Source organism: Typha latifolia, chromosome 10 (assembly GCF_019914945.1).
Source record: "Typha latifolia isolate L0001 chromosome 10, TyphaL0001v2, whole genome shotgun sequence".
Lineage (NCBI taxonomy): Eukaryota > Viridiplantae > Streptophyta > Magnoliopsida > Poales > Typhaceae > Typha > Typha latifolia.
Window position 1 is genome coordinate 8,588,066 of NC_133095.1, and position 15,017 is coordinate 8,603,082.

The 15,017-nt window shown below is 33.8% G+C and overlaps 1 protein-coding gene across 3 annotated transcripts in view; it reads left to right on the forward strand.

The window, feature by feature from the left end:
- The window catches only part of LOC140796345 (transmembrane E3 ubiquitin-protein ligase FLY1-like), a 36,193-nt gene extending 22,366 nt beyond the window's left edge, over positions 1-13,827 (forward strand). For all 3 annotated transcript variants that reach the window (XM_073149340.1, XM_073149338.1, XM_073149339.1), the window contains exons 12-15: positions 7,482-7,649; positions 10,488-10,816; positions 13,077-13,193; positions 13,268-13,827. In XM_073149340.1, coding sequence (XP_073005441.1) covers positions 7,482-7,649; positions 10,488-10,816; positions 13,077-13,193; positions 13,268-13,369 — 716 coding nt within the window. In that variant the 3' untranslated portion in view covers positions 13,370-13,827. The remainder of the gene's footprint in view (positions 1-7,481; positions 7,650-10,487; positions 10,817-13,076; positions 13,194-13,267) is intronic.
- The last annotated feature ends 1,190 nt before the right edge of the window (positions 13,828-15,017 follow it).

Genomic DNA, 15,017 nt, shown 5'->3' on the forward strand with positions numbered 1-15,017 from the left:
ATATATTTTGTTTCCAAAGGTTTGAAAGAAGTTCAATACTAGGCAACCAAATTTGTATTGCATCAAAATCTAGGTACGAAAGAAGTCTAGTACTTAGCGGAGTAAAACTAAGTTAATCCGCTCATTTGTGGTTTATGTGGAAATTGTTTGCATAAAATATCTAGGTATGAGATAGAATCGTCACCTCTCACACTAAATCCAATTATGATTTGATATCCGGCGGAGAGATGGTAGCATTCAAGATGAGATCTTTCCTCTTCTTCCTTTCTCTTTTTCTCTTTCCTCTCCAATTTTTCTCTGTACTTGCTGTATCTTTTTCTCTCTATAAAGAAAGTTTTAATAATGTAGGATTTAGATTTTAATCTCTTTTCTTATTTAAGGAGATACCAAGGTTCCAAAAATCGGTATCGGGATCGGGATCGGCCGTCCGAAAAAACGATACGTATCGGCTGTATCGGCCGTATCGGCCGCCTGTATCGGATCGGACTATTTTAATTAAATAAAATTCTAAATATTATTAAAAATATTAGAGAAATTTCTAAAAATTTAGAAAAAATTATAAAAAAATAAGAAATAATAATTACTCACATATAAAGCCTAAAAAGTAAAAATCTCTTTTTCTCTCCCTCTTTTCTTTTCTATCCCTCTAATTGTTAGTCTAAAGTATCTATTTTCTCCCACATTCTTTTTTTTTTATCTTTTTCTCTCTTTCTCAACTTTTTTTTTAATCTTTCCTTCTCCCTCACTTTCTCTTCCTTTTTCCTCTCTCTCGTACCCTTTTTTTAATCTTTCCTTCTCCTCACTCTCTCTTCCATTTTCTCTCTCTCTCACTCTCGCTTTTTCCTCTCTCTCACTCTCTCTTCCTTTTTTTCTCTCTCTCATACCCTTTTTTTAATCTTTCCTTCTCCCTCACTCTCTCTTTCATTTTCTCTCTCTCACTCTCTCTTTTTTTTTCTCTCTCTCTCTCCTTTTCTCTCCTCACACTCTCCCTTCCTCTCTCTCCCTCTCTCTCTCTCTAGCTGCTGCCGACAAGAAGAATGACAATGACAAAGTGAGTGTCGCCAGAGACACTGCCGTCTGCGGCCGCTGCAGGCAAGCAGCCGGAACCGGACGGATCGGCCGAAACTCGAATCCTTGGGAGATACCTAATATATAAAAGATTTTGATCTAATCTAGATCCTAAAAATATATAAAGAATAAAGTAAATCTATTTATATATATAAAAGATTATCTCTGACGTTTTTACTTTAAAAATAATTTTAATTTTTTTGGATTATTTTAACTTACAAGTACACCAAATGGATTTGTTACAATTATTTTTAAAAGCAAATTGGGATTTTATGGGTGTCAAAATATTTTACTTTGAATTGGATGCCAAGAGAAAGGATTGGAAGTTATGCTTTTGTGGATCTTGCTCCATTGTATGAGACTCATGGATGGTCGTGCCGATCGGCACGCCCCGTGCCAACTGGCACGGCACTTGGCACGGGGTGTGCCAGTTGCACACCCCCGTGCCGACCCGTGCTAATCGGCACCCGTGCCGTGCCGGGCTGACATGGTTGTGTGCTGTTCGGCACGGCCCCGTGCCGGTCGTTGTGCCATATGGAGCCATTTTTTCTTAAATTTTTTTTATTTTCATCAGTTAGTATTAAATCAACTAATCAATTGATTATTTAGAAGGCTTAGATAAAATTAATGATAATGGGACTAGAGATAATGATGATGATGATGGTGATGTTGATGGTGATGGTGATGGTGATAATAACGAGACTCAATTTGATGGCGGTGATAATGGAGATGAGACATGCGTCCCTGTTACACAACCTTCTCAGAGAGGTATTCTTTTTATAGAGGACTTGAGTTTGTAGGTAGTAGAACATTAGGGGAGGTGTACCCACTGGATGATATGAGTTCATCATAATTACTATCATATCAACCACGCTCACTAGAGGCAAAATACCATTATTATACTCTATATCTACAATCTACATATGCTTATGGTGTGTCTGTGCCTGTGCCGGTGCCGTTCATTCCCGTGCATGTTCAATATTCATATCATATCATAGGAGAATTATAAAATTTTTATTTGTATGAAGATTATGTGAGACGTTAGAATGAGCAATATTATCAGTGAATGAGTTTTGAAGAATTTCGACAGTATTTAATGCAATATTCTCATGTTATTCTCATGCTGACAAATGAAGTATTTGATTCTTCTCGTTATTTTACGTTCAACTAGATATTAATTTTAATTATTAAATTTTTATCGATTAATATTGTAATGCCCCCGCCCGGCATAGGCACGTGCACGCCCACGCGCCCACACGGCACGCACGGCGCACGCGACAGGTCGGGCGGGGCTCGGCACGCACAGATACTACTGTGCACATATAATCATGACATCATCAAATAAAACCTGCTAACCTATTCATGATCACATAATCTATCACTAAATAAATCATACTATTAACCAAGTAAATATGTTAACATAAGAATATCTAAGTCCACAATAATATACACTAGATCACTACATAATTTGACAGGACCCACATAGGCCATAACAAACCATCAAGATACAACTAAAACAATTAATACAGGAATACACTATGATTCGACATGTATTATACAAATCATCGTCTAATACAAAAGAGTATAAATATCAAATACTAGTACAACTCAATTTCTATATAAACTATTATTTATACCATTTCGCATCTATAGCTCACCTTATCATCGCTCTAAAATATCTTCTCAAGATATCTCAAGTCGCTATCACATATCACATATCTGAGAGAGTTAAAAAGAAAATAAAGAGATTCATGAGCAAAAGGCTCAGTGAATAGACCTTACCCTGAATCAGTAGTGCCAAACAAAGAGTAAATCATGTACTGAATAATATGAATCAAAAAAGCATCATGTCATGAATGAATATATGAATGTATCATCAATAATACATAAATGAAAAGTAGATAACATGTCATAATTGATAAATTATATAATCTTCGACAATGAATAAATAAATCTCCATGTCATACTATCGTTATAACTCTCTCTCAAATATGACACATGATGCATGCCGACCATGACGATGCTATGATATCAAATGCAACCATATATGATGTATATTGACTACTCGATAATCAGGTAATTAGATGATAATGAAATCATATGCATTTCTCAACATCTCAGTCATCAATGTCCGCTTTATATGCCATCATCATACTAGACTACTGTGCACATTCAACACCCGGTACCCAGTCTCAACATCATGTCTGAAGGCTCAGAGTATACTCCGCCACCCGCAAGAGTATCTCAAATATAACCATACTCCGCCACCCGCTAGGGTATCAACATCCATCCAGACCGGGAACGATATGTGTCAATTAGAAACCTTGTGGGGATAACTCGCCACATATGCCTTAGCGAACGATATGTGTCCAAATGTCTGTTGCGCACATAGACTAACAACCTCGGACGTAAGGCCAACAGGATCGCGACTATGTCGAGCGATCAATCATCCACCAAGCGCGTCCTAACCCTTGCGCCTACTCGGGTATCCTCACGCTTTCTATCAACTATCCTATCAATCACATTTCATACTTTCCTTCTAAATGACAGATCATATGCATATATCCAGTACGATAACAAGTCAATGCATAACAGGAATTTAGGTAGAACAGGAATCAAGAGAAAAATGATGCAATATAGTCTCCAACCATATAGTCAGCACATGCATACTCATGCTACAGATCAACTGGACATAATATTATAACAGTATAATCATCTCTCATCATCTCTATTTATCATCATCATACTCATATCCAAGATCAGTCTAATTAGATGTATGATAAAAATATGCTCGACTGCAATCATCTCTAGATAAAGTCATATAATCATACTGGAGGCCAAAACATGCATGTATATAATATATAATATAACCTACTTTGAGAAAGGCGTCTAGGGGATAAGACTACTCACATCTGATCAGAAGACACAACTCACGTATCTGTCATATTCGGCAACCGAGCGACAACTTGTCCTAATAGGGTCCACCGGGCCTCAAATAAGGGGTTCGGGATCTGAAAATATTTAAGTAGCATGAAGTTAGCCGTTTACCTAATTAAAATCCGTTCATGTAATATATGATGATTTATTAGGCTTTAGAATTTCTACTTATCTTTATAATTAGCTAGATTTTTAATTATAAATAAAAATATAAATATAGATAAAAACCTAATTATAATTAAATTATATCTTGATTAATTAGGGACTATGTAGTCATTACTTTATAAAATAATAAATAAATAAATACGTAAGCATAGTATTTTATTTGTTACAAAATAATAATGTATAATAAACTATTAGAATTACTTAAAATGTATCTTATTCTACAAATTTGATAATTATAATTTACAAATCTATATATTAATCTAATAGAGATATAAATAAATAAATATAAGTATTACCTATATTTATATCTAATTAATCATTAATTTTACAAATTATAATTAATAATAAACATATTGAAGAATATATATTGTTATTAAAATAATTAATGTCTAAATAATCTATTTGCATTAATTAAGAAGGAAAAGTCTAAATAAATAACATCAATAAAATAAATAATTAATTAATTAATTAAGATACTGCCATCAATGCTGGGCTCAGCCCAGCACTGCCTGCTATAGTGTTACAGAAAGAAAAGGAGAAGAAACCGAGGAAGAAGAAGAAAAAGAAAGAAGAAAGAAGAAAGAAGAAAGAAGAAGAAGAAGAAAAAAAGAAGAAGAAGAAGAAGAGGAAGAGGAGGAGAAGAAGGGAGGAGAGGAGGGAGGTGCGAACCCGGGCCGGCAGTGAGGGCACCGGCGGCTGGTGGCCAGCCAGCTGCTTGCCTCTCGCCGGTGGCTCGGCTTCGACGTGCCCGAGCCCAAGGCAAGAAAAATAGAGAGAGAGAGAGAGAGAGAGAGAGAGAGAGAGAGAGAGGGAAGAGGAAGAAGGAGGAGGCTCACCTGCGGTAGCACGACAACAACAGCGGCGGGTCAGCAGTGGGAGAGAGAGTTTGAGGGAAGGAGAGAGAGAGACCGAAAGAGAGAGAGAGAGAGAGAGAAGAAGAAAAAGATAGAGAGAGAGGCGGTGGGGGTTGGTGTTGGCTGTGGCAGCGCTGGGGCCCGCCGAGGCCAGCTGGCCGCAGCCGGTTAGCTGCCGCAACGCTAGGGGGTGCGTGGCACCCCCAAGCCGCACATCATTGCATGGGCACGAGTTCGACCACAATGTGGCTGGCCACGTCGTGCCCATAACATAGATTCTTTTTTTATTATTTTTTTATTTTTTATAGGATAGGTTTTTACAAATATTGTGTTCAATTATATTATGGAGTATTCAATCATTAATATTAATTTTAATGAATGTCTTCAATCATAGTATGTGTTGAATAATATTTATATTTAACTATTGCTTTATTTTTAATAAAATGTCATTTATAAAATAATCTAAAGATAAAATATTATAATGTAGGTTTTAAACTTTTAATACATATATTTAAACCAAAAACTAAAGATTGACATATCAATAATCAAAAAACTTCTTTAAATATCCTAAAAAAATTATTAATAATATTTTAAATGCGTGCTAGTGGCAAGTAGGGGTGTGCCACTGGCATGGCCATCGTTGATGAGACTTCTCATGTGCATTGATAGCATATATTGACCTATATTGTGAACTGTGAAATGAAGGATGAGTCTTGCAGCTAAGATCATTCCTGCAAGACTCTTCCTACTTCTGCGTACTGTTTGTCCATGCCAATTAAGTTCATTGAAAAAGTTAGGCTAGTGTAGCACATAGCTTTGAATATGATGTTCTCCAGTAGCATCTTTAGTGATGATGTCAGTCAGTAAAATTCTCATTTTAATTGGGGTTGTTGGGAATATGTAGCTGTTTGTAAATTCATTCAGCTCATGGAAAAGATGAATGAGCCATTTTTCTGGGAAGAAAAGCAGTAACTCATTTTTAACATCTTTGTTTTCTTTTTTGTTTAAAAGGTAATTTGTTCAAAAGGTTATCTATCTGTAAGATTATATCTAATTTCTGTCACTATTAGCTCTGTACAAATGAAATGCTTGTTATTCATCTTTTAGCCTTCTATCACTGTTAGTCTTCTGTGCAAATGAAATACTTGTTTTCTGATTATACAGTGATGGTATGCCAGTGGCCAAATGTTATAAAAATATCAAGCCATAATAATAATCAATTACTTTCCATGAAAATGCTCTGCTTGGTTTGTAACATCAAACTTTAGAATTTTAATTAGTAAATTTACTTCAGTTGTTACTGCAGTTATTTGTTTATGTTTTTATGGTGCAATGCATTGGAAAAAAATTTGCTATAATGTTTGGTTCTGCTTAGTTACTTACTTTGCTTGACTTTAAATGTGTTTTACTGTTTTTAATTTTTCATGCTGCAGTGCATCCGTAAAAACTGCCATAATGTTTGCTTCTGCTTAGTTGCTCGCATGCTTGACTTCAAATGTGGATAAGTATATTAGTCAACCTTGTTACTAAAGTAAATTCATTGTAACTAGTTCAGTTAGTAACTTGTCGTATTGTGGAACATTTGATCAAAATAAACGGTCATTAATTTAGTTGTAAAAGAGTTATGGTAGAAGATGTGGATATGCTTTAGGGGTGAACCTTTTGTTTATGTTGTAATTGAGGAGGAATAACCTAAATAAAAACCTCTTTCAGATATTTTCTATATTATGTCGATATAGATCACCTATATATCTTGCTTGAGTTAAAGCTATCAGTGAGAAGAAAGAAAAATTATATACAGGCAAATTGGGAGGAGTGTTCTTCTCGAGAGTTCTGTTTACAGAGGTCAGACTAGATTATTTTATCCAAAAATTTCAGAACTTTTAGTGTAGAAGAAGAGTATTTCTAACTCTATTTTGTCATTCAAACAGGTCCTGGAAATTGAAAACTCTGCAAACTTAATTACCTTTAGAGTTTTACTCAGTTACTTTGGTAATATTAGGGTTTCCAAACAACATCTTAATGTATGTCAAATCCCTCTGGGTCTTAAACATGTATGATTTATCTCATTACATTTTAAATGTTCAACACTTGATGTGGCTAGAACATGAATAGAAGTGGAAATTCTCCAGAATGATAATCAGATTTCTCATTGCCATTGATACAATTTATTGTTGTCCTCTTTCTGCATATATTTGATCTTGTAGCAAAATAATTTTACCTCAATTTTCTGCAAATATTATTTTGCCTTGTTATGTTTTTCAATGATGACTCTTCTTCTAGCAAATATCATAAGCAAATTATCTCTTTAGTGTTTCTCAACATGGAGATTACTATACTCAGTTCCTGTTGATTATCTTTTTTTTCATTTAATTTTTAGGTATATTACCTTGATCAATTTTCTGGGATTGAATGGAAATTTTAGATTGCTATTAATTGTTTGGTTTGTCTCTGCAGAATCACTGTTTAATGCTTTTGCAACAGCTGCCTTCTTCAAATTTGTTGTATTTTCTATTTTTGAGATGAGATATCTCCTTGCTATATGGAAAGCAAGTCGACCTTTGAATAGTGGAGAAGGGTGGGAAACAATGAGGCGGGAACTCTCTATTCTATATAGTCGATTCTGTAAGTAAATTTACTAACTGCCATTATTTTTACATAACTTGATACGAAACATGGATATGAATATTGGATATGGATTAGACACAATATAGCATATCTTTAAAAATAAGGATACAAAATGCCTAGGATACTTAGCTCATGCATGTATGGATAAGACATATATATATATATATATATAGTATATATATATATATGTATGTATTAGTGTACCTTGTATACTTGCATTTTCTTAATTGAGGAATTATACATTATTGTTGTGTGTGATAGTTTATAACTTTAAAAGGATACCTCCAATTTTCCTTTAAGAGAACTACCATTCATAACATAAGGTCCACTAGGTTACATAGTGTATTACACTACTACTACTAAATAAGATGGAAGATAAACAGTTGCTACTTAAATCAATTAATCATAAGAAATTGACCATTGTAACATAATTTCCAATATTTGTCATAAAATAAACAAGCAAACTTAATGTTTTCACAAAGAGAATCTTCATGATCGGACAAGAAATGAAAGGTAATGGTCTCCTTCAATTTGGCTCATTTTGGTAGAACTCTCTGAAATATCCAAAAAGTATCTAAGAAGTATCCATAATGTTAATTTTTTTTTGTTTGAAAATTGGATACTTTACGGAAGCATATGCTGCATATCGAGAAGTATTTGATATGTATCATATGCAATATGGTATTTGATATGGCTATGGCAAGGCTATGGAAGTATCCGTGCTTCCTAGATACCTTGTATGGTTTACATTGTGGATTGGAGAAAAGTTTGAGATTCACCTTCTTTCTCCAGTATCCAGTAGATAGTTGCCTAATTAACACCACCATTCTGTTATAAAATATGCATGTTTCATGCTTCTAAGAAAATCTGTCAATGATTCCATTACTACCTGCAAACATGCAAAGGTGACCTTAATATTAATTTAGTAGTATAACTTTCCAAATAGACCAATTTGTAAGGATTGTTGATTTCCATTTCATTTACCATTATCAATATCAATATAATCTTGCATTTCCATGATAACTGAAAATATATATCAGAATTCAGAATTTCCTCATGGTTCATTTACATTTTCTAATTGGTATTATTTCTAGCTTTGGTTTATTTGCTATTGAGGTAATGAAGTACATTTTTCAACTTCATTTTCAATTTTCCTCATTTTCCAAGTAAATTGTTTTGCTAATCGTTTTATGGGTTAATTACACCTGGAATTCTTGAACTGTCACCTCCTCTCAGCTATTTTTAATCTTTTGGCCCTCTCATCTATTGAACATCTCCTGCTCCCCTCCCCTGATGATGTAGATGGATAATATTAGTCTATCCTGCAATCAGCTCTCTTTCTTCCCTCTAAAATAAGGGTATAAGTAAAACAATCCTCATAGTGTCTAAAATTGGTTACATGATAGCCACGTGACATTTTTTAGTTGAAAAGCTAAATGAGCAACAAACTGATAGGACATTTTGGAGATTTTAGATATAGTTGAGGAAGCAAAAAGTGCAACAGAAAATAAATGAGGGGTGTCTGTGAAAATTTGTGATAGTTTAGGAGGTGTAGGTGTTATTGCAGCTACTAAAGCCAGGACTATATGTATGTGGATGTATATATATGAAAATATGGTCACAGCATGACCAGCTCATGGTAAATAATTGTCTTGACTGGCTTGAAGTCCAACAACCGGGCATGTATTGACACCTTTTCCATGGCAGAGTCAACTTGTCAAAAACTGATCCTGACAAAAGAACCTGAAAAGAAAGATGAGAATCAATGTCAAAATATTATTGTCTGGTTTATTGAGCAACTTGGCCAGGTTGAATATGAACTAGACTATTTCTTCGCAAAGGCAACTCAGGAAAAGCCGATTCAGACATAAATCCAGAACAGAAAGATAAAGAATCCGTGTCCAAATGTGATGGTGTGGTTTGTTGGACAACTTGACCAAGTTTAGTACAAGCTAGAGTGTTTTCATGGCAACGGCAGAAACCGATCATGCCATGAAAAATATAACAGCAAGATAAGGATCAATGTACAAATATGATTTTTCCTTTATTGAGCAATTTGATCAATTTGAATCTAGACAAGGGTGCTGTGATCAGAGCATACACCATGACATGACCCTTCTAATTTAGAGTTTTGTCATTATTGGTCCAAATCTGATACATACGATTGCGTGCTTATGTCACTTGTCTGATAGAGGCATGTTGAAGAAAATGTGGATCTTAAGCTAAAACCTAGAAGTGTGGCATGAAAATTCTTGTGCAAGTTTGTTGGTAGAATTTGACCAACTCGTGTATCAGATAGAATTTCTTTTTCTTATTGCAGTCTAGTATTGCAAAAGCTATTCAATAAGTGGAATGAGTTTTAATCTTATTCTACTTTTTAAGTTACTCATAATTTGTTCTTTCTACCATTCAGTATCATCAAGCCAGAGAAAAAATGGGGATGTTTAGCTAGTGTGACAGCCTGGTTCCTTTTTTTTTGTGGCAAGTTACATTTGAGACTTGCCGTTATCCGAATATGGCAGAAATACATTCATCATTGCAGCATATTTTTATAATTAAGCTAAACTATTTCCTAATTAGTCAGATATTAGTTTTTCTTTCTTTTTGTGTGTGCGAATTGGGCTATTTTCCTGTCACTAATTTGTAGTGATACTGGTACAATATATAACTACTCTATGATGATAAAACTTCAAGTACAAAGTCCATGTTCATTCTTTCTTTATCGTTTCTTTCCTTGTCGATGCCTAATTACTTCTACTTTGGCATATCTTTTTGCAAGTCAGTGTTCAATTGTACTTTAATCTGTCAACATGCCTAACCAAGTTTTGTTTTCAGATGGCATTCTTTTGGGAGGCATTATTATCATGTATGAGTTGCACAATTTCTTACGCCCTATTCTTTTCATCATGTATTCCTTTTGGACACCGCAAATAGTTGCAAATGTCATCCGGGATACGAGAAAGCCCCTACACCCTCAGTACATATTAGGCATGAGTATCACTCGGCTTGCAATTCCATTATACATATTTGGTTGTCCAAGCAACTTCATGCACATTGAGCCAGATATGAAATGGTGCATATATTTGGGATCATTCATGGGAATGCAATCATTAATCCTTATATCACAGCATTATCTTGGTTCTCGTTGGTTCATTCCTCATCAGGTTAGCATTTCTGAAGCTTAATCAACCACGACAGAAGTTCTTTTCTTCTTCATTCTAGAATAGCTATTTGGCCTTTTTGCATAATGCCACCTGGATTATCAGGATATTGAAGAAGATATCTTTATTATCAGCAACTGAGAATCCAAACCTCTGATTTTCAATTATTTTTGCAGAAAGCAACTCCCTTTAAGTTTCATTAGTTTGTCCCCTTTTTTAATTAAACTGCCATTTTAGTTAGAAGTTGGAACATAGTGAGAATATTTTTTTAGAAGCTGACAGAAATTAAAGGAAGTTGGCTTTTGAAAATTTTAGTTTAAAATAGAAGAGTTGAATTGTAAAAATTTAATTTTGTTTTTGGGCAATATCTCAACAATCTAGATAATGATTTGCCGTAATTTTTTTTCACTTAGTAGATAATAATAAATAAAATATGTAACATTTTCTATTTTTTCCATAAAAAACTGATATAAGATCCATGCTACAGAAAATGTTGGGTAATTGGCATTTAAACCACTCAAGGAAATAGAAAAAAAATAGAACTACCAAAGAACCTTTACAGGCAGAAAAATGATTAACACTTGGTCACCTATAGAAGCTCTGTTAAGCTGAAAAACGGGAATAAGTGGATATAAATCATTACTAGAATGTTGCAATGTGGCATCATAAATGGAATTGGAAGTTCTCTTTGTTTGGAGAGTAATGCAGGAAGGTGTTTAACTTGCTTGAAATTCCTTGGCATCTCTTTTCAAGTGTGACATAATTTGTTGAGATGAATTAGAAATCTCTTTTACATTTGAGTGTTCTATTAATATATTATATTTAGTGCGCAAACCATTTATCAAGTTGTATTCTCACTTGTAAGGGAAAAGGATGAACTTTCAGAATGTAAATAAGGAAATGGATATTTATTACAAATATGAAGAATTGAAGATATTACTAATTTATTATATGAGATGCCTCTTAATACACTTTCATTTATTAGTAGGTTTTTTGTTGCGTACCTGCTCTACTTAATACACTTAGGCTGGTAGGCTAAATTTGATATTCAAAATTCTTTCTTTGTTTACTGAATTCATGCATAACGAGATGATTTACCATTTATTTACTATATATTTAATGCTCATGGCAAGATAATTTTCTAGTCTCTCTGACACTATGGTGTTGTTTAGTTTCTTATATTTAGAAATACATGTGTATTAAAAAATATATGTTTTTCTAGATGTTGTATTTAGAAAAATAAATGGCTTGTTTGGTTGATTGTATTTCATAATGCTGTATTTGTTAAACACATGTTTTGTTGATTATATTTCATAATGGTGTATTTAGTAAACAAGTGTGTAATTAGAGGAGAATAAAAGAGAGGTTAGGAAAGATGAGTTAGGATTGAGGATGAAAATGAGGAGATAAAGAGAGATGGGTTGAGATTGAAATGAGAGGAAGGAGATGGGTTGAGATCGAAATGAGAGGAAGGAGATGGGTTGGGATCAAAATGAGAGGAAAAAGATGAGTCAGATTGGGATGACTAATTACAGTTTTTTTGGCATCAATTTAATCTAAGTGGATTTCAAAAGACTGTATCTAAATCTATTTAGTTTTTTAAAATACTATTTTTCAGATTTGGTGCACCAAATCAAACAATGGTTTTTGGATTAGTATTAATGCAACATCTAGAGAAGCTCTCATCCTAATAACCCCTATGTTTTTTTTTAAATTATTTATATAGTTCAAGAAACATGTCGTAGATCTTATTTCTATGTTTACTTCTCATGGCTGTCTCGGGCTCCCAATAATAGACTCTAGATGTAATTAGTTATCAAATCTCTATTTTATTATGTAAAGAAAATGCATCTCTGATATCCTTGGGGAAGGGGAGCTAGATGTGACTATTTTCTCATGTCTTCAATTGCCTGTTATAAAATGGACTATGATCTTGCTCATTCGTTTAACTTCCAAAACAAGAATAGAAAAATGATATAGCTTGTATTTGAGTCTTGTTAATCTTTCTTTTCTTTTTTAAGTGGAATACTAAGACGTGTGCAAGCTGCCAATGAGGAGCTGTGAGAAAGTTGAACAACTTTTCCTCGGTTTTTCTTAGGCAAATAATCATTTAAAATACATGTTTGCACAGCTGGATGCTGTAAAATAGGATGATCTTACTATGAATTATCAAGTTTTTAATGTCTTAGACTACAGAAATTGTTATAAGTTGTTGAGTAAATTATAGTTTGGATAACATATAGTTCTTGGTCAACGTTTGCAGATCCTACCTGAAAAATACAGCTATCATAGGAAGCTTGAGAATGATACAACTCAAGCTACCGATTGTGTGATATGCATGACAGGAATTGACCTTGCACAACGAACGAATGACTATATGGTATTACAGAATCCTTTTAGAGCACTGAAAATCATAAGACTGGCACAATACTCACTTGATTGTCATTCCTGCAGGTGACACCTTGCGATCATTTATTCCATTCTGGCTGCTTGCAAAGATGGATGGATATAAAGATGGAGTGTCCTACTTGCCGGCGTTCTCTGCCCCCAGCATAGGGCATAACCCTTCTCTGTAAAATAGTTGCCACCACTGAACACGTCGATCAACTCATAGAACATGATTTTGATTGTGACTACTACAATTCAGGACACACCATTACATCACCATTGTTAGTTTTACAAATCCTGTAACTCACGCGCCGAGTTTCTATTTCAGGTGATGATGGAAGTATGCAAAAGAAAGAGACACTAGCTCATGGATTTGTTAGGTTTCCAAAAGCATTGGATACATAGAAAATAGTTGGTAGTTTTGCAAAGTAAACTCTTTGATATGTATAGTGTTGCATCATTTAGGCTGTTCACAGGGAGGTGTCTCAACTTAGTGGGTCCAGTGTAGGTCATGTTCTCATTTTCTTTTCTAACAATTGTATTTTCTGTCCAAAATGGGCTTGTAAAAGGATTTACATTGTTGAATAAGAGCTGGGATTGGAAAAATGATTATCACGTTATCAAAATGTTGATGTCAGTTTGTTGGATGCATTGTGTTACAAATCTGAAGTGGGTGTATATGTGACTGTGTTACTGTGTATGTATATTCATGTTATTTTCTATCAGGGAAGGAAATCTGATTCAGGATTATCAGGTGCCAAATTAGGAGTTTGTGACCAAATTAGCCCTCTCCCAAATTCTATATATTAAAATGGACTACACCACAAACTTAATATGCTGGAGAATTCAGTGTGTAGTTTGTAGTTAACAAAATGAAAGGTTGATATCAGGGGTTTATCAACTTGATAAGCGTTTACATTGTACAAAAACGTTGAATGCACCAACCTGTTCCTTCAAATTCATATAAGCATTTACGTGTGTAATTTGTTAACCAAACAAACTGCTGATCTTACAAGCGTAAACTGTTGATCTCATCAGTATTTTATGTTTAAAATAAAAATATAAAACACTGACTGATCTTATCAGAAATAAAACGTTGATTTGATTAGCGCACTTTCTATATCGCTTTAACGGCCGAAGATATTAGTATTTTATGATAACATGCTTATAAGTTGAATGTTTTAACTAGCACACCGAATACCTTTTTCCCTTGATTTCATGATGCGAAATATGATTTAAATATGTTTGATAAAGTGGAAAGGGAATAATATATTCAACAACTCTTGCTTGGAAAGGCTTTCAAATGATAAGAATCAGTTCTTGGATAAACAAACAAGAAACACAATTCAAATGAAAAATAAAGTGTAGATAAGTTAGAAGCGTGAACTAATGCTCTGCACAGAGTTGGCAAAATCAAAACTGAATTAAGGATATTTTCTCACTATTTAATTTTTCAGTCTCATCAACATTGTTTCTGCATATATATAAATAGTACTGCCCATAGTAAGAATATTTCCTCACTACAATATTTGAAAATCATGATATTTATAATTAAACAAAGTTATCCAATGTCCGGAGTTGAATAATAGTGCCCTATACCTAATAATATTCCTTTGATATGAATAGTAGATTAATCTATTATATAATGAATATTTCTAACGTATGAAGTTGTACATGAATTATCCAGTTGTGGACATCTAAAATCAATCATCCAGTTCTTAGGATGTCCAATATTATTTCTAGCATATAAGTGATTGCTCTAATTATAAAAATAAGTTGAAATAAAGTGCAGAGTTTCCATCCACCATCATTTTTG